Source organism: Pseudopodoces humilis, chromosome 9, assembly GCF_049639895.1.
Source record: "Pseudopodoces humilis isolate 2021_Gansu_Grassland_sample_001 chromosome 9, ASM4963989v1, whole genome shotgun sequence".
NCBI classification, from domain to species: domain Eukaryota; kingdom Metazoa; phylum Chordata; class Aves; order Passeriformes; family Paridae; genus Pseudopodoces; species Pseudopodoces humilis.
This window is the reverse complement of record NC_142208.1, coordinates 16,657,232-16,677,447: the sequence shown is the minus strand read 5'-3', so window position 1 is coordinate 16,677,447 and position 20,216 is coordinate 16,657,232. Positions and strand designations below refer to the sequence as shown.

Here is a 20,216-nt window from a genome sequence, read left to right as displayed (position 1 = left end):
TCATGAACTTCCCTGTGAGGCCAGTGTCCTCCTTCCCTGCACAAGCATTCACAGCTGATGTGGCGATGACACATCTGCCTGTCAAGCATCTGGACCTTGGGACTCTCCTGAGTTATTGCAGCTAGTCAGCTTACTCTGAATATGAAAAACAGATTCCTGCAGGGAATTTGGGGTTCAGAATTCTTCCTTTCTTTAATTTATTTTCTTTAAGTAAATTGAGGGAACTTCAGCTATTCCACTGACAGGAAATGCTGAAGGATATATCTCAAATCATTTGCTCAGATCTCCAGGGTATGGGGGTTTATGAAAGGTTTTTGCTATAGACTCTCCACCAGCTCTGGGAAACATCTGTTCTGCATTCTGAATGCATTTTCCCAGCAGAAATTGTTTTAATAAAATCATCACTTTTTCTGTGCTTAAAAAACCCAGTGAAATAAAGTTTTTTCCTATGCTAAACAGTTCTTGATCACTGGTTAATGAAGTTAAAAACTTCATGTCACATTGTTTGACATGTCCTGTTTTTCCAGGGGCTTCTCTGATGGTCATAATATGACAGAACTCACCAGAGCTGAAACTCTGAAGAATGACTAATGTTTAATGTTAACTGCACTACTTGGTTTTGTTGGTGCTTCATTTCAGTCTCTGTTTGAAATCCAGTCTCTAAGCTGTGGCATGTGAATAGCCTATATATTGAGTGAAACTATGGAAGCAGGGTGTTCTAAGGCATAGGTAGGGGAGGTGAAATTGTTAAAAAAATTCCAAAAGTATTTTTTTAATCGCTGTGTTGTGACCCAGCTCTGAAATGGCCTTTTCTCCATGGTGAGATATATTAGAAAAAGTCTTGCTGCGGTTCGATTCACCTGAGAGCAAATAATTATGTGCGCAGCCAAGTTACTCTCTGCTAAATCAGAAAAATTGGAAAATCTGTCAAAGTCCTCACAGTGGACTCCTTTGTCCTCAGCAGAGGTGACGAGCATATGGGTGGTAGCTACCTTCAAAGTTCAGCTGTGGAACCTCTCCCTGTGTGGACAGGAACCAGGAAAGGGAAAGGACAGCTCCATGAACGTGAGGAAATTCTTCATTGGTCTGGAGAGGAAAAATTATCCTGGCTTGGACCTGTTCCGAAAGTGGTTTTGATTTTAATGGGAACTTTTACAGTTTGGAAAAAAAGGGGGTGTTACAAGTTTTGTCCCATCCAATTTCCCATGTAAGAGTATTCTGTGTTCTCAGACTGCAGTTTTTCAGACAACTACAATTCCTATTGTCACTAGTTGGATTTTACACTAACGTTATAGATAGGCATAATTTAAAAATGAAGCTTGACTCAGGATAGACTAATGTTTCTCCTTTGCTTTCAGCTGGGTAACTCATTTTGCCTCAGAGCAGCATTTTCCAATGAAAGCTCAAAGACAGATGGTGCTAAAATGTTTTGGAAATCAGCTGCCCCTCAAGCAGCTTTGAGGTCTTAAATAGACCCAATAGGAGGGTGGTAGGTATTTCTTGGCCAACTACATGCATTCTGATTCACCAGCAGGCTGCTTCATTGCTTTGCCCGGCTTTCCTCTTCTTTTTTCAGACAAGAACCCCCTAATGGTCCATAAACAAGTGGAAGAAGCAGAGAAGCTTTACTTAACAAGAGATCTGACTGTCCCCTCTTTGGTGATAGAGCCCTACCTGGGCTTGAGCAAAAAAATCAAACCAGAACATGCACAGCAATAAATACCTTCAATCCTAAATTGCATCTTGTCAAAAACACATTTTCAGGTCTGATATATTACTACTTCTCCAAGCCCCCCCCTCTTATTGGAAGTAAGGGTACTGAATGGAGTCTGCTTCCTGCTCTTCCTTCAGGTTGCACATCTTTTGCCTGCGCTAGTGGTGCAAGGGAACTGCAAACAGTGTAGTTTTGGTGGCATGCTTTGTGCACTCTCTCTCTCTCTCTTAGTATTTTGTCCTTTATTTTGGTTTCAGCTGAACAACTTGGACTTCATTTAACAAAATTGGATTTTCATTTTCCTCTCCTGGGAGAGTGAGAGAAGCTGCTTTCTGCTTCACTGGACCCTTACCTCAGGCTGCTTCTAGTTCGTAAAAACAATTTATACACCTGTTCTTCAGCCATGCTTGCAGACATGGTGGATTTATCTCAGATTGGTGGTGCTTTCAAGCTACTGGACATTTCTTGCAGTTAGCCAAGCTCCCTTGGCCGTGCTGGTCTGTGAGAAACAGAAAAAGAAGTTGTAAAAGTGCACTGTAGGTAGAAGATGAAATATTCCTCAGCCTGGGTAGAGAATCTCTTTTGTGTCTCTGCCAGGTCATGCACAGAAATTAAGTTACCTAGCTAGGAAGTCCAGCAGTGTTCTGCTGGGGTTGCAGCTGTTAAGTAGGACAAATTATTAGGAAGATTTGAATTACAAAAATGTGGAGGTTAAGAGGGTTTAGGAGATCTAGTACAGCTCTCTGCATGGAGACATGACCTAACAAATTCTGTATCTTCAAATGGCTGTGGGAGAGGCAGACAAAAGTCAGGCTGAAGAAAGATGAGTGGTGGTCTAGCACAGAGGCAGGTGGAAAGTATTGAGGATGAAAGTGCTCTTGGGGGGCTTGTTAACTGCTGGATTTCCATTAAAGTCAATGTCATGTCTTTGTGGGATACCAAGCCTGCTTTTATTGGCTTTCCACAGAGCATGAAGTCAAACTGAAAATCTCCCTTCTCCTCTTCAGTGTTTCCAATGATAATGGGCTTCAGTACATACACGGGTGTTTCATGCTCTGGAGCAGTAGCACTGGAATATGTTCTGCTTTTGGATGTGACAGAGTAGTCCGACAGAGAGGTGCAACTTCAGGAATGTGTTGAGGGGACAACAGGACCTACACATTACCTGCAACCTATGTGCAGCTGCTTTCAGATAGAAGGTGCATTTCTTGGCTTCCTTATTTATTGTTAATGGCACATCAGTTCTGCTGGGATCCTACATTAGCCCTCTCTTGGAAACAATCAGAAGAGGACTAAATGCCAAGTCAGTTTAATTTTTGGGATATCATTAGGCATCATGATGATAGGAAATCATCAAGTGACTCAGAAAAGAATCTTCTAAAATTGACATGTTTGATTCCAAGCACCCTTGTGGGACACAAGGTTGTGGGTGCTCCCTGTCTGTATGACTGAGATTAGAGTTTGAAAATATCTGGTATATGCGCACCCCCATATCTGGCCTTTGTGTAGTGCTCTCCCTTTTCATGGGCTACAATAAAATATGCAAAGATGTTGTAGATTTCATTAGTCACACTAGTTTATTCAAACCTCTTCTTTGCATAAGAAACCAAGGCCTGCACTGATCTCTGGGAAAGAATGTGCTCCCAGCTTGGAAAAGCCGTGTGCTCGAATGGCACCGCGGCACAGCAGAGGTCAGCAGCTCGGGCACAGGAGAGGGGCCCGGCTCTAGGGTTTGGTGCCATCATTTGCAATTCAATCCCATGCAGCTCCCTCTTAGGAGAACAATTCACTAAATACAGAGTTGTTCTTTTTCCCTAATTCACCATATAATTCACCTCCTAAGTTCAATTAAGAAGCAATCTGTTTGTGACTGGAAGCAAGCTGCATTTATTTAGAAATACAAAATTATCCTTTGCCTGAGCAAAGACTGCATGCCTTAATAATTCTGGTGATGAATGGCTAGTTGGGATTTCCTTTAAATGGAATGAGATATTGTGTGAAGAATAGCATACTTTGCGGGGGTGGGGGTTGGAGAAGTCCTGGGGATGTAAAACTGAGAAGGGGAACTTTTGTTGAGCTTGGGCTAAGGAAGTGACGAGGACGAGGGCATGAAAGAAAACAAAGGGAAATCTTAGGATGGGACACTGAAGCTGGAAAAGAGTGATAGAGTTCAGAGCAATCCATCTTGTTGAATCAGGCTTGTTCCTGTTCACACATCTAGTGGCTTTTGTCCAGCCAAGCTCTGTTAAACTATGGCACTTCCTTTGGGAGACAAACCCCTGATTTACTGTGTCTCTTGGACCAGGAAGCTCTAACCTATAGCCAGCTGAGAGTCTGTGTATTTTATTTTCTTCTGAATTGCTTTGTAACTATCTTGCATCGTAATTTTCCTGATACTCGTATCAGTTATAGTAGTATAATGTTGGAGATTTGTTACCATCCTGTCAGTCCATCTCCAAGGTGCCAGAGATATACCTTTTCCCCTGTTCTTGCCATGTTGGACAAGCTGGAGAAGGATTTGCTAGAAGCCAGGTCCAGAGCAAATGAGAGTTTTCCAGCTGGCAAGGCAAGACTGCTTCAGTGACTGGAAGATGTCCAGCTGTCTTGAAAGTGAGACGTCCCTCTTGGAAGTGTCCACACTGCATCCAGCAGTGCTGTATGACCAACAGCCTATTCCTTTCTGCATGTGGTGGTTTACCATGCTCTTCATGCTTTATTTTCCCACCATGACTACAGAAACTTGCTCTTGCAATACCTCTACAGAGATCAGCTCATTCAGCTCCTGCTCTCATTAAATCTCCATGAAATCAAGCCTTCCCTAGAAGAGACTTTCTGCCTATTCAGCATATGGAAAAACTTAGGCCATGGAATGGTAATGAGTTGCAAGGTGTCACTGTAGGCTAGGAACAAATCCAGGAAAAGTGCCTAACTATATCAAGGGTTAAGTCCCTGCTCCCCGAACAGGGAGAGCAGAATGTTTCTGTTGCCAGCAGACTCTGAACTGGCATTACTGATAGCTGCTGTCCTTTCCACGTCAAAGCTCTGCTAGCCAGCTCACCAGAGACGAGTCTCTGCTCTTCTTTCCTTTGCAGGAGGCCTGGGAGAAGAGGTGTCAAGTGAAAATGCCACTTCAACCGACCATAGTGACAGCACAGTTAAAAAGGGTAATGTGGAACCCCACCCAGACCTTTGGGTATCTTTTATTTACTTTTTTTACCCCATGTAAAAACATATTTTTGTACTGTTTTGTACCCATGTTTGCCTCTATCCCTGGGAGATCAGCCCTGCCCAGGCAATTTTGCTGTTGGTGAGCTCTCTGAAAAGGGTGGGTTTGTCTTGTATTATGTGGTGGGTTGACCCCAGCCAGAAGCCAAGCACCCAGTCATTATTCCCCTCTTCCAGGAGGAGAGGTGAGAAAACAGGAAAAGCAAGAGTAAAAAACCACATTGGTTGAGATAAAGACAATTTAATAAGTGAATGAAAGGGGAAAAAATAACCAAACTGATATCAAGGCAACTGCTCACCCCCACCCACAGGCAAGCCCCTGCTAGAAGAATGTGTCAGACCTCTCTGGGGAGGAGAATTTAACAAATTTCAGTTGTTAAAGGCAGAAAACTATAGCAAGAGTTAGAAGCAGTTACAGGATAGGTGAGGAGAATTTGCCCAAGAGTTGCTGGTGAGGAATGGAAGCACTGGTGGCACAGAAGGGTGGACCCAGAGTCCCCTGTGCAGAGCTGCTGCTGCACCAGGCACAGGAGACTGCAGGGCAGACACCTCCTCACTTGGGTTTGCTATCAGGACCTGTCCATGTGCTGTTCCACAGAGATTTTGGGCAGGCCCCAGGAGCAGTTTGTGAGTAGAAGACAAGACTATGTCCATCTTGAGACCCTCTCTCTTCTTCTAGCTGTGGCCCTTTTAATGCCTGTGCTGGTGCCTGGTACCAGCAGCATGCAGGAGGGTGGCTCCTCCTTTGTTGGGAGAACCCCCAGCCTCAGAGCATCTGCCTTCCAGGATCCAGCAGCTAGCTTGGGGATGGGGCAGCTTTTGAAATGCCAGGAAGGTGCTTAGAGGAACAAAAGGCAAATTCCCGTTTTTGTCCTGCAGCTCAGAGAAAGGTCTTCAGCAGGAAGGGCTTGACCTGGTGAAGCAGGAGGGAGGGTTTAAAGTTCATTCTTTTCATTCCCCTACACTGCCTGAATTTCCTTCCCATTGTACTGATCCCCTCAGCCTTGACAGTAGTGGTTTGCTTACTGGTGCTTCAGCTGGAGGGATGAATAGGGGAAGAGGCTCTCAGCAGCCCCCCTGATCACTAGAGGAAGGTCATAACAGGACCTGTGCCTTTTAATAACCCAGTAGCCCCCGTCCTTGGAAAGTAAAGCTGTGGCCAGACTTGCTGATTTACATACAAATTGCCATCCTCTTGGGCTTCACAGCGGCCCACTGGTGAGCCACCGTCAGCAGTGCTGCTCCTCAAAGTGACGAGGGACGTTCACCTTGGTGTGACCCTTCAAGCCAGCACTCTCTGAAGGCATAGCAACCCCTGTGCTCTGTTATTCCTTTGCCCTAGTCCAGCTGATGAGTCACCTGTGCAAGACAGGGAGCTTATCTTACATTTAGAGGTTTGTAAAGCACAGCTGGACTGTGGCTGCTTTGAGGGTTTGAGTTGCCCATGGCACCTCAATTAGGGGATGAACAACCAGGAAGCTTTGAGTAAAGGATATTTTGGGTAAAGGTGTCAGACTCCTACCACATTAAAAGTGCAACTCACGTAGGCATAACCAGTATCTGAGCAGAGCTGCAGCAGCACAGATGAAGGGCAAGGTACAGGGTCTGCCTAGAAAGCCTGTATGAATCCTCTTGCAGATTTTAAGGCCAGTGCTGAAGACCACACAACCAGGGCTCCTCTACCCTTTGTAACAAAAAATTAGATGTGTTCTGCTTTCCCTTTTGTATTTTTGCTCCTTTTCATTAAAATTAAGAGATTCAGCATGGATGGAGATTTGAGTTTCTGTTTTTCCATCCTGAGCATCCCTCCTCCAACAGAGACTGTCTGACCTTTATAGATTTCCAAACCACCCAAGACCTGGTATGTGAAACCAAAGTGATACTTTTCAGTTTTGAGTACAGATTTCAGAGTTAGGAGTCTGTCACCTTCTTCCAAGGCCAACTCAAATGAGTAGTTGTTGCATTCCCAATAGAACAAACCGTTCTCTGCAGATGAGTGGATAGGTAGGGCAAGTGAGAATATACAATGACACCTAGGCTTGTTTGATTCCTCCTCCTGCTCCCCTTGTTTAAGGACTGTGTCCCCATCCGTGAAGTTGCTGATGCAGACTGAGTGGCTAGAGAAAGGAAGGATGTACTTTTACATCCTAATGGGAGAACAGCTTTGGTGTAGAGCGTATGGAGGCTCCAAAACAAGAAGGTTCCGTTTTCTATAGATTAGCAGTCTCAAAGTCCCCAAAAATCACTGGCAAATCTGGCTATGACTTCTGGTTTGGTTTAACACCTTGCTTTTTCTTTTTATCTTTTTCTGAAGCTCCAGGGTTTTACCTGAGGGCTGCACATGGAACTAAAGAGGATTTAAACAGTGTTGCCACTCTGTCTTGCAGACGGCAGGCAGAACACAACGCTTGCAAGGAGCCCAAAGAGGAAGGAATATAAAGATGAGTCTGGGATGGATACACACTCCTCTCCCAGAGTGCGCAGGGCAACCACATCCAGGGCTGAGAGGATCTGGCCAGGGGGGGTCATCCCCTATGTGATCGGAGGAAATTTCACTGGTCAGTAGTGAAAACATTGCTTTCTGTTTGCCATGGGGTCTGTGTCTCAAACTGTGTGGGAAATCTCTGGAGCAGAGTTCTTCCACAAATGACGCAGGTCCTTGGGAATCTGTCTCCTGAGGTAGGGTGGGAACGTCGTTGCACAAGGAACTGTGCACTGTGGAAGCCTGAAGCTGAGGTGTGCAGTGAGATGATTCTTCCCTTGGAGTCCAAGAAATACTTGAGTGACTAAGTCACTTTTCTTTAGGGACCAGCACCCGTGAGCTGTGCTCACCCCCCTGTTTTTCCAGATGAGAATCCTCTCTGCTGTTGGAAGAGCAGAAGCAGAAGTACTCTGGGTTCCTGACCATAGCTTTGCCTTAGTTTTGAGGAGCATGTGTGGCACTCATAAGATTCCTGGGTCTTGAAAGATGTGCATGGTCATTGCTTCATGTCATGAGAGCAAATTTGGTATATCACTTAGTAGCTGGTGTTCAGATTAGATCACCTGGCAGCTCTGCCAGAATGGCCTGTACCTAGAGAGGTGACAGGTTTTATGTTCACAAATATTGATGTACTTAATCTGTAAAGTTCGCTATCTGTTTAATTAGAGCAGTAAATTCATCAGGCACAAGGAGAGAAAAGATGATACAGGAAGGCAGTGCTATAGCTGGAAGAGGGCCCAGAGTCCAAGAGGTGTCTACAGGCATAAGATTGGCTGTTTGAAAGGCTGGCTGTTCCCATTCCCAGATGAAGTCTGTTAGAGATTTTCCTGAAAGTCAGGCCTTCACTGTTTGCTTCTCTTGATTTCTTTTCCAGGAACCCAAAGAGCTATCTTTAAGCAAGCAATGAGGCACTGGGAGAAGCACACTTGTGTGACCTTTGTGGAGAGAACTGATGAAGAGAGCTTCATTGTGTTCACATACAGAACATGTGGGTAAGTGATGCACACGTTCCCTGCAGCTCTCTATTGCAAACAGCGCTTTCAGTGACACGTGGCTTTGTAAGTCTAGCCTAGAATAGACCAATGGCTGCATTGGAGAATCTGTCACTTTCAGTGAGGATTGTTAGGATAGTTTAGTATTTGCTTAGAAGATGCTAAGCCCTTCTGGATTATTTTTTCCTGGGATAATACTTAAGTGTACCTGTGTGAGTTTATAGATATGCACTTTTTTCTTTATGTTTTCTTTGTACTTACATGTAAGTACATAAGTATATGCAACTGCTGGCCTGTCCTGAACCCTGCCAGATGTTCTCTGTTCCTTTGTTTTAGAGTTCCTCAAGTCACTGATGTGCTGCATGGGTTTGTGGGTTATCTTTTCCAGGTGTTGCTCCTACGTGGGCCGCCGAGGAGGGGGCCCTCAGGCTATATCCATTGGAAAGAACTGTGACAAGTTTGGTATTGTGGCTCATGAGCTGGGTCATGTGGTGGGCTTCTGGCATGAGCACACACGGCCTGACAGAGACCAGCATGTCACTATCATCAGAGAGAACATACAGCAAGGTAAAATCACACTTCAGGTTATTCCACCTGGCTTTTGGCTGGCTTTTTCCACACTTGTGGAAAATGCTGGTGGCTTGAGGGTTGGGATGGAGAAGAAATATTGCTGTCCTTGTCTAGAATAAGGGTCAAAATAGCTATTTGAATAGACATTTTGGATGTTCAGCTGGAATTGTTGAAACATAGGAGCATATCCATTTCATTCTAGGCTCTCACAAGTAGAAGTCTTTTTTTTTTTTTTTTTTTTTCCTCTATGAGTGGTTTGTTTATTTTCCTTTTTGTTTGTCATCACAGGTCAGGAGTACAACTTTTTAAAGATGGAAGCTGGGGAAGTGAACTCACTTGGAGAGACCTATGACTTTGACAGCATCATGCACTATGCTCGGAACACGTTCTCCAGGTGATAATGCAAGGTTACCTGTCCTTAGGACTATTTTGGTAGCTGTGGTGGACTCTGTGGGATATATAGAGCCTAGAAGGAGACCTGTGATCTATTGCTGCATTGCAAGGCTTGAAAAATATTTGAAAAAGCAATGTGGGTGTAGTCTGCTGGACTCTTGTTTTCCCCTTTCCACTATACTTACTCAGTAATAATACTGGTAATCTCAAAGAGTTTCCAAAGCCTTGCTAACATTCTTTGCAGCCTTCCCAGGCAGCCCATGTGTATCTGTTTCCATATCTGCCCATGTGCAAGTTGGCTAATACTAAAACAAGCTTTGAATCTCTTGATTGTCCAGCTTCTGCTTTGGAGTCACAGTACAACCATCAGAGTCTCTAGTGGCTGTGCCAAGGGAGAGTTTAGATCATGATCTTTAATTACTTGGGTGTTTCTTTCTAACCATTTCTGCATGAGCTTTCAATCATGGCCTCTGCAGCTGTGTGATTCTGTGTGACTGGGTTTTTTCATGGAGGAGTTATCAGTCCTGCCCAAACTAAATGCCAGTTTCTGTTTGTCCTTGACTCCCATCTCATACCTCCGGATGGAGCTCATTCTCCGATCAGCCTGCTCTGCTGGATACAGAGGTGATATAAACATAGTTATGTTCTGTATTTGGAATGAGAGTTACTGGATGACCAGATTAATTTTGCTGCATTGTTGGAAGTTTTCTTCTATAAATCCTACTGTTGCTCTTTCCCAAGAGCTTTCTGTCACTACATACTGTGAGTAAAGGGGTTGGAAGGTACAGTGGAAGTATTCACACTCCTGGAAAATTTTTGTTGCAAAAATTAAAGATGTCTTTAGGACTTTTTAAATTTTACTCCCCAGTTGCATTGAAGGGCCAAACCTGTTATTTTGTGCTTTTGTTTTGACAACTTCACACCAACCAGTGGAAAATTGTCAAACATGCTGAAATGCCGCTTGTTGTGGCAGGAGGAGATGGTGTCTAGGCAATTCGGAGATTTCTTTGCATCAGATATCTAAAGCAAACAATTTTTCTTCCCTTGAGGCATCTGCTGGATGCTTCCAGCGTCTGCTAAACTCTAAATGGTTAGAATTTTCTTGCACAAAAGCAGGATTAAGTTATTACCACCATTTATATTGTGGATGCCTTTGAGTCTGTGTCTCTTGAAAACTAGGGTCCTTCAGAGCATTGCTAGGCCAAAATGGGATAAAAATGGCAAGAGTCCTGCTAGATTTAAATTGGTGCTCGATAAGATTTTTAAGTCTGTTTTCTCTAAGCCCTTTGTCTCTGTGACCCACCCTTACCCCAGTTGCAGTCTTTGTGCAGTAATTGAACTGAGCGCTAAGTGCCTCCGTAGGCTGATTGTGCTCTTACCACAAATAAGCAGTGCTGGCAATAAGGCTTTTACTTTGCCAAGACCTGTCTTGACATCTGCTCCCCTGAGGGAGCAAAGCATTGACCAGCCAGAGAGACTGGTGGGTGTATGTGCCCATCCTTCCCACCTCACTGAGGTTTGTGGGTGCTGTCCAATTGCAGCCCAAACTGACAAAAGCACAGAGTCCATGAAGATGTGAAGAATTTCCAGCAAGTTTCATTAAGATCAGTGGCTGGGAAAGGGAGAGTGTTCCTGCTTGGCCCTGCAAGGGAAGGGCTGCACTGGGTGTGTTGTTACATTAGCAGACACCCAAAAGCCGACATAAATTGATGTGAGCACCTGACCAGTGGAGACAGATGTGCGAGTGAGCAGGGGAAGGACGCACAGTCATGTCTGTGACTTACTCTTTTGTAGCAATTCTTACCTGGCACTTAGTACAACCTTGTTTTAAACTTCAGTCAGTATTGATGATAGTAAATGGTGCTTGCCATGGTAAATGCTGCTGTAAATCCTGGGCCTTTTTTATTCTAAACTTTTTACCTAGGGCAGAAAGGTACAGCTTTTCTGAGATTTGGTGAGTCCTAGCAGTGGAAATTATTTCCAGTGATACTTTTGAGGATTGATGTAGAGTCACTCCTTTCCATTTCATAGCAAAATATGCCTCTTATTTTTTGTCTATGGCTAATAGAAATAGGAGTATGTCATAAGAGACTGTAATGGCAACAGGAACAAGTTTTTACCCCTGGAATTTCTGTTATCTGTGTCAGAAATTTGCCTGTTTTGCAGAGTGTGGCTGCAGGCTTTTGTTTCCTGGTACATTCCTTACAGACATGGCAGCAATCTAAACTGAATGTTGTCATATAATGAAACAATTTCTTTTACAACTGTCAAGACCCATAAAAGGCAACTTAGCAGGAAGGTTTAAACTCCCACAAAACCCTAAGCAAGCAGCTGGTTTCCTTAATTCAGTAAGTGGCTTGCTAGTAGACATGGCAGCACAGTCTGGAGTTACAAAACAGGACTTCTGCAAAACTTGTGTTCAAATTAGGATGTAGGTAGCACTGCCTCCGTGTCCAGGGACCACATCTTGTATTTGCAATGCGCTGTCCCAATCCTGCACAAGACATACACAGATCCTCCAGTGGTTTCACTGTGTGAAGAGTCATGTTGTCTCTCTTCTGCACATGGAGATATAAATACAGAATTGGGACAAAAGGTGGCTGCCTACCCCTGGGTCCTTAACTTGCCTTGAATATCTGCTTCCTTGTGTGTTGTTTAGGCACCTGTATTTTCTACCCTGTCTACTGGGACATGAATGTTTAGCATTTGTTGAGATCAGTTGATAATTTCATATCATTGGCCTGGCACTTTGCACGTTCAGGGTGCCATGTGGATGCTAATGGCTTGTGTGAGTCTCTTCTCAAACTCTGTTGTTCTTAGCTGGTAGGAATGATGAGGTGTTGTGCTTGGCTTACGCCTGCATTGGGCAGCTAATGCATGTTCTGCCCCTGTCTGGACAGCAAGAGAATGGGGCATCCAGGATTCATGGGTTCTTCCCCTACCTCTGAGAGGAGACTTTAGATATTTTACTCAAGAGTGGTTCTGGTGTTATACTTCCTGAGCTGCTTTGTTTAATGATGTCTGTTTGTTGTTTATTAACTTTTGAGTCAAAGTATTTGCACTTTTAGAGACACTCACCAAATATGCAACTTTACACTCAAAGTGTTTTTAAGCAGATGAGGTTTGGGTGGACAGCATGGGGCTTTTAGTGGTTTGGGCCATACAGGGTCACCTGTTCTTGGTTCCCTTGACAGCAAAATGAGAGAAACTGTACTTACTGCTCTGTAGTTGGGAGTCATGTTCAGCAATGCATGTGAAAGGAGAAAAAATTCAATTGGAGGAAGAAGCTAAACCAAAATTCTTTGAGCATAGAGTACAGCCTTCTGGAAGAAAATGTGTTTGGCAGGTAACAAGGGCAGTTTGAAGTTATGGGTTGTTTGCTTTGTGTGAGCAGTGCCTGAGGTATACACAATGTGTAGAAAACTGAGGCCTGTGAGTTCACAATTGTGAGGGCTGGAATGGGAAAAAGAATCAAAAGTTTGCACGTGCAAGTCGTGGTTTTTCTATTAAACTCTGTCATTCTTCCCTGGTTGAGCCTGGAGATCTGCAGAAAGCATTTCAGAGGCCACAGAAGTATGTCCCTGCCAAATGTGGAGTTCTTCTATGAACTCCTGAGGAGGCTTGAAAATTTACTTTGAGCAAACTGACCAGTTTCTGTGCTTGTGGTGTTTCTGGAATTGGAGGATTTATTTCAATACATAACTTAAATAAATTCAGCCCAAGGCATGCAACTGGCATATAGAATAACATACTGAATTTATAAATTGAAATTTGAGGGACTCATCTCACATCTTGTAAGTATTGGTTTTGGTGCTGATCAGGAGTTTTTCTACTGCTGAAAAAATGGCAACATCTCCTATGCAACAATTGATTCCAGTTTTCAAAACAGACTAAATTCCTTTCTCTCTATTTATTTCTTCGGTTTGAATATTTACAAAACAATTTCCCCCCTTCCCTCTCCACCTCTGGACTAGGTAGCACTAAAATTATTGCTTCTGCCTTGATTTCCCATTGGACTCTCTGGACAGTTGTATCCTGTCCTTCAGAAAGAGCAGTCTTTCTGAAGGACAGCAGTCACTGTGCTGATGCTGAAGGTTAAGCTCGGTGTTAGCCTTGGCACCTCCAAGCCTGTTTGGCATTCAGGGATGCAGCAAAAGGTTCCTGTGGACTGGAGCCTGCCTGCAAGAGCTTGGATTTTGCCAGCCTGGAGTTCAGGTTTCTGATTCCCTCCCTCCTTCCCTACAGTCCTAATGCTCCCTTGGGGTCTCTTTTTGCGTGCAAGCTCTTGCTTGGCTGCATGGACTGCATTTTGATAGAAATGAGGACTGAGCTTAAATCCTTCCCTGGACTGAGATCAGAAGTGCAGTAAAAGAGCTCCTGAGTGTGAAGCACATGGAAGAAATAGTAGCAAGTAAAAAGAGGCAGAGACAAGTGGAGTTACTAGCTCAGAAACTCATACAGATCAAAGGTGTAGAGTGCATGATCTTTTCCTCTTGTCTGTGGCAGCCCCAGTCACTGCCAGCCCAACCCCATCTGCTACTGGGACAACTCCTCTTCGCTCTGCTTCTTTGGCTTGAGCACCAGATCTGTGCTCCTGCTGAGCCAGATGTGCCATGAACCGTCTGCAGGAATATTTCATTGCTTTTTCTGATTTATGGCAAGGAATGTGCTACCTCAAACAGAGGCAGCAGCAATTTTGAGATATCCAAGAGGAATTTTCTGGCTTGGCAGAGTTGCTTGTACATTTGGAAGCTGTCTGCTATAGTGAGAAGGCTGTCTTGAGATAGTTAGCTGTTATTAGAAGCTGGAGCACTATTGCTGGTTAGCATGGGATATATGGTCAAGGGGATGGGGTGTGGGAGGCCTGCCAGCTCTACTATCTGTTCATTGTGTCACTTTCCCTACTTCACTGCTCTGTGTCTCTCTGCTCTTCCCTTTAGAGGAGTTTTCCTTGACACCATCCTTCCCCGCCGTGATGATAACGGGGTCCGGCCAACTATTGGTCAGCGAATCCGCCTGAGCCAGGGAGACATCGCTCAGGCAAGGAAGCTGTACAAATGCCCAGGTAAATATGGCCTGGGGAGATGGATCCTGCTTTATTATAGACACTTGGTTTATGTGGAAGGCGCTGGAGTTCAAGAGCACCTTAACGATCTCTTTGAGGAAAGAGACTTGGGAAACACAGACTATCAAATGTTTGAGGCTGGAGACATGGGGGAGAAGTGACCTTGCCTAAAACGTGTCTCCTGTTAGTACTTTGCCAGTATTCTTGTTGTGTTTGGGGCTTCAGATTAGTCCAGTGTAGGCTCTATTCTATCCAATTAGAAAATTAAACCAATGTGTAAGACGATGGGCAGAGTGGGGACTAGGAGTTGCCAAAATGGTGGAAAGATGTCTGGTAGACTGAGGCCCTGGAAAAGAGGTGGATAACTGGTGTGCAAATCCATGTTTTCCTGTATCCAACTGCAGGTCAGAAAGTAGGAGTCCATAAGGGTCTAGAATGAATTCTGAGGGCTTCATGGTCTGTATGTCTGAAGATTACTGCTTTTAGCTTATAATAGGTGGTACAACTTTTAGGTCTGTTAGTTCCAATTAACCTTTTTTTTTAGTTTTTACCTCATCATTACATTTCTATTTTTGCACTCATCGTTATCTCTAAATTGATTTTGCTTGAATAAAATTTTGTTCTTACAAAATTATCTCATGGATTAGTTTAGGGGTTAATTTGTTTTGCACTGTGTTTTTTGATTGAGTCAGACTTAAGCCAACCAGGCTTTTCATTCCCATAGCTGGAAGAATCAATTACAGATTTAGACTTCTCAAGGCAAGCTGAAAAGCCACTTTGGCCTGAGGTACTAACTAAAAGCTCCAAAGCAACTTTCTTTAAAATGAGGACTCTTCTGTGAGTCTCAAGTTTTCTCTTTGTGAAGTAGAACTTTTCCTACTTTTTTTTTTCCCCCACAAAGCTTTAGCAGAGGTTACTGCAGTTCAGAACATACTAGGCAGCAGAATAATTAGAGATTTAAGCCTACTAAACATTTTTTTTTTCAAATACCTGTTGTTCTGCTTTGGTTTTTGGTTTTTTTCTTTGCATCAACATTTATACACAGGCTGCATCTTAGGAGAAGAGGTGTAAGATATTTAATGACATCAACATCTTTGCCATTTGAATCTGTAGCTTGAAAAGTTTTCTTCCTCTGCAAAATACAAAGCAAAGGAGTTCAAAACCAAAGGACTTCATCTGTGTGCTCAAGCGGGGTCTGAATGAGACTTTAGGATGAAGACACCTTGTTTGGCAGTCAAACTGAGGATTTTAGGGTAAAGAGCAGCAACATAATTCAGAAGTTGAGTGGCAGATGGCTTCCCTTTTAGAAAGAGAGTCTCCATCTGAGAATACCTGATAACATCTCCCAAAAAAAAAGAGCTAGTATGGTGGAGGATGAGTTACAAGCATTCACTGGGATCAGCCAGAACAACTGCTGTGTCTGTTGTAAGAAACAGGGCTCTCCAGCTCATTAGACTGGAGCTCATGTGCCTGCTACAGCTAGGGCTTGCTTAGCTTGTCCATTCTAAAACCCTGCTGTTTTAAATGGCTCTTAATTCCTCAGAGCTTATACCTGCTGGGTTCAAATTAGTGCCAAGCCAGGTGAAATCAAATGAAATTTGCTGAAAGAATTTCTGGAAGGCAGTCTGCTACATAGTAGTTAATGCTAGATTTGCTATGGCTGCACAGTTGACGATTTGATGACTACAGTCACTACAAAAGGTTTGAAACAGCTCATCCTGCTGTCTTGTGCTGTGCTAAAGGAAAAATGCTTGTGTAGCTGTGCTAATTGTGCAGGAATGGTTAAACAGTAAATTGATAGCGGTCCTACATTCTCTGGGCATTTTCAAAAAGATACAGTGTATCAGTAATCAGCTGATGAGCTGTAAGTGCCTGTCACTCAACTGCTTCATTTACAAATGAGTTTTGAGGCATTCACCTTACTGCTTTGCTTTTCACCTCTGTTCCTTTCTACCTGCTCGGTTTCTTGGGTGCCAGAAGTGCCAGACAGTTGCTTTGTTGTACTTCTTGTCTTCTCTGCTAAGTGGAGTACAGTGATATTGCTTTTTAGGGTGCTCTGCAAGAGGCTGTGCTCTCCCCGCAGAGATGCACTGCTCACTGCGGTGCTTCCCCCTGCGCTGCCAGCTTTCCTGCACGCTGGGCAGCCAGCCTGTCTCAGTGCCTGGGGAGTTTCCTCTGCAGGACTCAGAGCCTTACATGGGTCTCCTCTCATACTTCAGCAAAGCAGTCTTTGCAAGTAGACAAAATGGTACCTGTTCCATAATTACAGTCTTGCCAGTAGCTGTGCGGTTGAGCTCTGGGAGAATTAAGTCTGGGCTGTTGGAAACCTTGACTGTGGTTCAGCCGAGGGCAATAATCTCATGTCACTATGGTCATGTTGTGCATGTTTCCCATGATTTAGAGCTCCTTTTATCATTTCATGTTTATTTAAATAGATTTTTAAGCAGAGGAAAAGAACATTTACCTATCCTGGTGAGTTATGGATTGGAATTCCCTCTTTATTAAAAAAAAAAAAATTAAAAAACTTCTTTCTGTGTCCCCACACTTGTTCATCTAATCTGATCTGTCAAGCTGTGGATCAAACTTCCTTAGGGAAATTACGTAATTCCGACCTAGGTGACTACTTCTCCCCTGCTTGAACATATTAAACTTTTTCACTGGAACCAGTCTCTTTTCACCTCCAACTGCCAACCCGCCCATCTAAATGTAATCATGGCTGCAAAATTACCGTGTGAGATAGCATCAAGCAGAGGAACAACCCCTGGCATTTCCATGAGAAAGGGAAGGCCTTGTCAGATCTTTCAAAGCACTGCTGCTCAATCAGGGATTTTTGGGGGCTGCCTTGCTGTCTCTGAGGAAACAGAGTTGCAGGTCCAGGGGGGCTTTATAAAATCAGTTGGTTATGAAACTGGAAGAACAACTGGGAAGCAGGCAAGCCAAGGTCCCTGCTCCTTGCAATTGCCATTTGGATGTGTCTAGAGGGCACTGTCAAGGAAATGGAAGCTTTGATATTTGTGGTCCTCCCACCCAGCCAGTCAGCTGCTCTGCAGATGTGGATGGTCACTCCTTGTTCCAGCTCAGTCATCCTGGCTCAGAGAGCAGAACTACAGTAGTCACAGCTGTTCCAGATGTTGGGAGCTGTGGTTCCCTAAAGGATCATATGCATGTGCATATTTTTTGCTTCCCAAAAGTCACTCTGGGATCTACATTTCATCAACTGCAGCAGACCACAAAACAGGAAGTTGAAGAGCAATGGGCTGCTGTGCTCATATTTTGTCCTGTTCAGTGTAGTGGCTGGGAATGTGCTGAGCAGCTGAAGCATGAGGGTGATGGGACTTGCCCTGCTTTTATTAGGATGTTTTAAGCCCAAAAAAGACAATTTACAATGGCAGCTAAGGAGAACTTCATTGAGCAGCTTGTAATGAAGGGAAAACAGGTTTGCTGGCAGCAGTGTGGGGTTGTGAGGTGGGATGGGGTTAATACTTTGCATTTAATTAGTGAATGAGATATTCCTCAACTGAAACCTGAAAGTGCTGGCATGTGGAAAGAAATTGAAGGAAGAAGGGTTCAAGTTTCTTTGGTAGCTGTATCATCTGTGTCCTTGCACTGATCATCTTTTTATCCCAGAAATTCTGACAAATTTCACATCACCCCTTTGGCATGGCCTCAGGTGCTCAGTGACCTTTGGCCAGTACCATGAGTGAGCACTGTTGGAGTACCAGCCACCATCCTGCACACAGCAGCCACGAGCAGGCAGTTTGGTAGACCCTGATGTTTTTCAGAGTCACTCCTTTCTGATAGATTTTTTTTTTTCCCCTCTCCTGCAGCTTGTGGAGAGACCTTGCAAGACTCAACAGGTAATTTCTCAGCCCCTGGCTTTCCAAATGGCTACCCCTCCTATTCCCACTGTGTCTGGAGGATCTCGGTGACCCCAGGGGAGAAGGTAGGTGCCACAGCAGCACAAGGTATACTCTGCACTTCCCTAATGTGAGGTTTTGCCTGGGATGATGACAGTGTTAGAACCTGCCAGAAGATCTCTGCATCCCTGGTTTGCATGAATGGAGCCTGGGAGGGCTTCTGAGCACCACTTAGGAGAGAGATGGAGTCAGGAATACATGGTACAATACATGAGTACAGGAGAGAAGTGGTGATGCTGGAGCAGAGCCCCTCACATCTCTGGGCTGTGTGTTGATCTCTGATCCTCCCTCTCAGTTTGAGACTGAACCCTGCATGGACATTTCCTGCCACCTGTTAACTTTGGCAAGTGCACATTCCAAAGCCAGTCAGATGAGTTAGATAAAATATGCTGCAATCTGGGGTCCTGAAGGGAGCTGAGGAGCTGTGAGTGACATCTGTGGCCTGCCCCTGTCATGCAGGCATAATGTCCCTGTCAGGGAACTCCCACTTCCCACCATGAAACGCCAAGCCCCGCTGCACATCAATCACCCACCCTGTCCACTTTCCTCCCAGCTCCTTTTGTTTTATTGATCTTCCTGTAGAAATTAAATCTTTCCTTAATCCAGCAACACCAGCCCTTCAGGCCTGTCACGCCATACCAGGCTGCAAGAATGAGCAGCCCAGCTTGGGAGCTCCTTGGCAGAGTGACTTTGCTGAGGATCACCCTCAAGACATGCTTAAGACTCAGACTCGGACAAAGAAGCGCAGAGCTCGTTTGCCTGGCTCCAGGACCTGTTTCTGTCACCTGCAAGCCCAGTCCCATGCCATGCTGAGCTCCTGCCATCAGCTGCAGGGAGAGCATCGCTGGGGCAAGAGGGCCAAGAGCCGTCCAGGTTTGACAACTGTGGCACTGAGAGATTCGTGGTGTCGGTCTTGCTATAAACTCTCCCTTTGCTTCTCAGCCTCTGCGGAGTTGTGTCGGGAAGGACCCAGCATCTAAATGCTGAACCACTAATGTTAAAAAAGGAAATAAAGAATTGATTCCAGATTAAATGCTTAAATTTACCTGTTTAACCCAATGCAGTGACTGGTGCAAATTCTTGTTAGTTGAGAAGAGATATTTGGCTTATAGCATTTATCTGCATAGAAACAGACGAATCTCCTCTTGCTGTCCAAAGTCAGAATACTGCAAAAATGTGCAAAATGTGAGGGATATCATTACAGACTGCACTCTGCACACCCAACCAGGACTTTGGGGGAGAACATCCATTTTACTATAAAGACATTTCTGTGACTATGTTCAGATTTTGGATGTAAGTAAATTATATGGGTCAAATCTTGCCAGAAGAAAAATATAAGTACACACCAATGGTGACCTCCATAGGTGACCTCCCAGACCAAGGCTGGTGATCCATCTTAGAGAGAAAGGAGACTAAAATAATAACATTTTAATGCCAAGCTCTGTTTGGTAAAGCCACTGAACGCAGTTGCATCACAGTGATGGTGTGAATCTGATAGTCAGAATGTGGAACCTAATTAGCAAAATTAGACATTTATTACAAGTATCATTTATATGCAGGTATAGACCCCAAACGTGTGGTTTGTGACAATGTCTTTCTCTATGATTTTTCACATTACTCAAAACTAAAGGGTTTAATTTTAAAAATCCAAGCTGGGCTTTTTTTAAAGTAACATTTTACTAACTAAGAAGTATTGCATTTGAATTACAGAGTTGATAGTAAAGGGCTCTCTGCAGTCATGGTTTCATTAAAACACCTTGAGAAGCCTTTCTTTTTTGAGAAAAGGTGGTGTACAAATCTTACAAATGGCCCAACTCTCTTTGCCTACATACTCACTTAGGCAGTGCTGTAGTGAAAA

General features: G+C 44.1%; 1 protein-coding gene across 1 annotated transcript in view; it reads left to right on the top strand.

Moving 5' to 3' along the window:
* TLL2 (tolloid like 2) overlaps positions 1 to 20,216 on the top strand; it is an 85,958-nt gene that overhangs the window by 42,890 nt on the left and 22,852 nt on the right. The window contains exons 3-9 of the mRNA XM_014250242.2: positions 4,807 to 4,878; positions 7,327 to 7,497; positions 8,296 to 8,413; positions 8,802 to 8,980; positions 9,272 to 9,377; positions 14,317 to 14,441; positions 18,269 to 18,384. Of these exons, the coding sequence (XP_014105717.2) occupies positions 4,807 to 4,878; positions 7,327 to 7,497; positions 8,296 to 8,413; positions 8,802 to 8,980; positions 9,272 to 9,377; positions 14,317 to 14,441; positions 18,269 to 18,384 (887 nt within the window). The remainder of the gene's footprint in view (positions 1 to 4,806; positions 4,879 to 7,326; positions 7,498 to 8,295; positions 8,414 to 8,801; positions 8,981 to 9,271; positions 9,378 to 14,316; positions 14,442 to 18,268; positions 18,385 to 20,216) is intronic.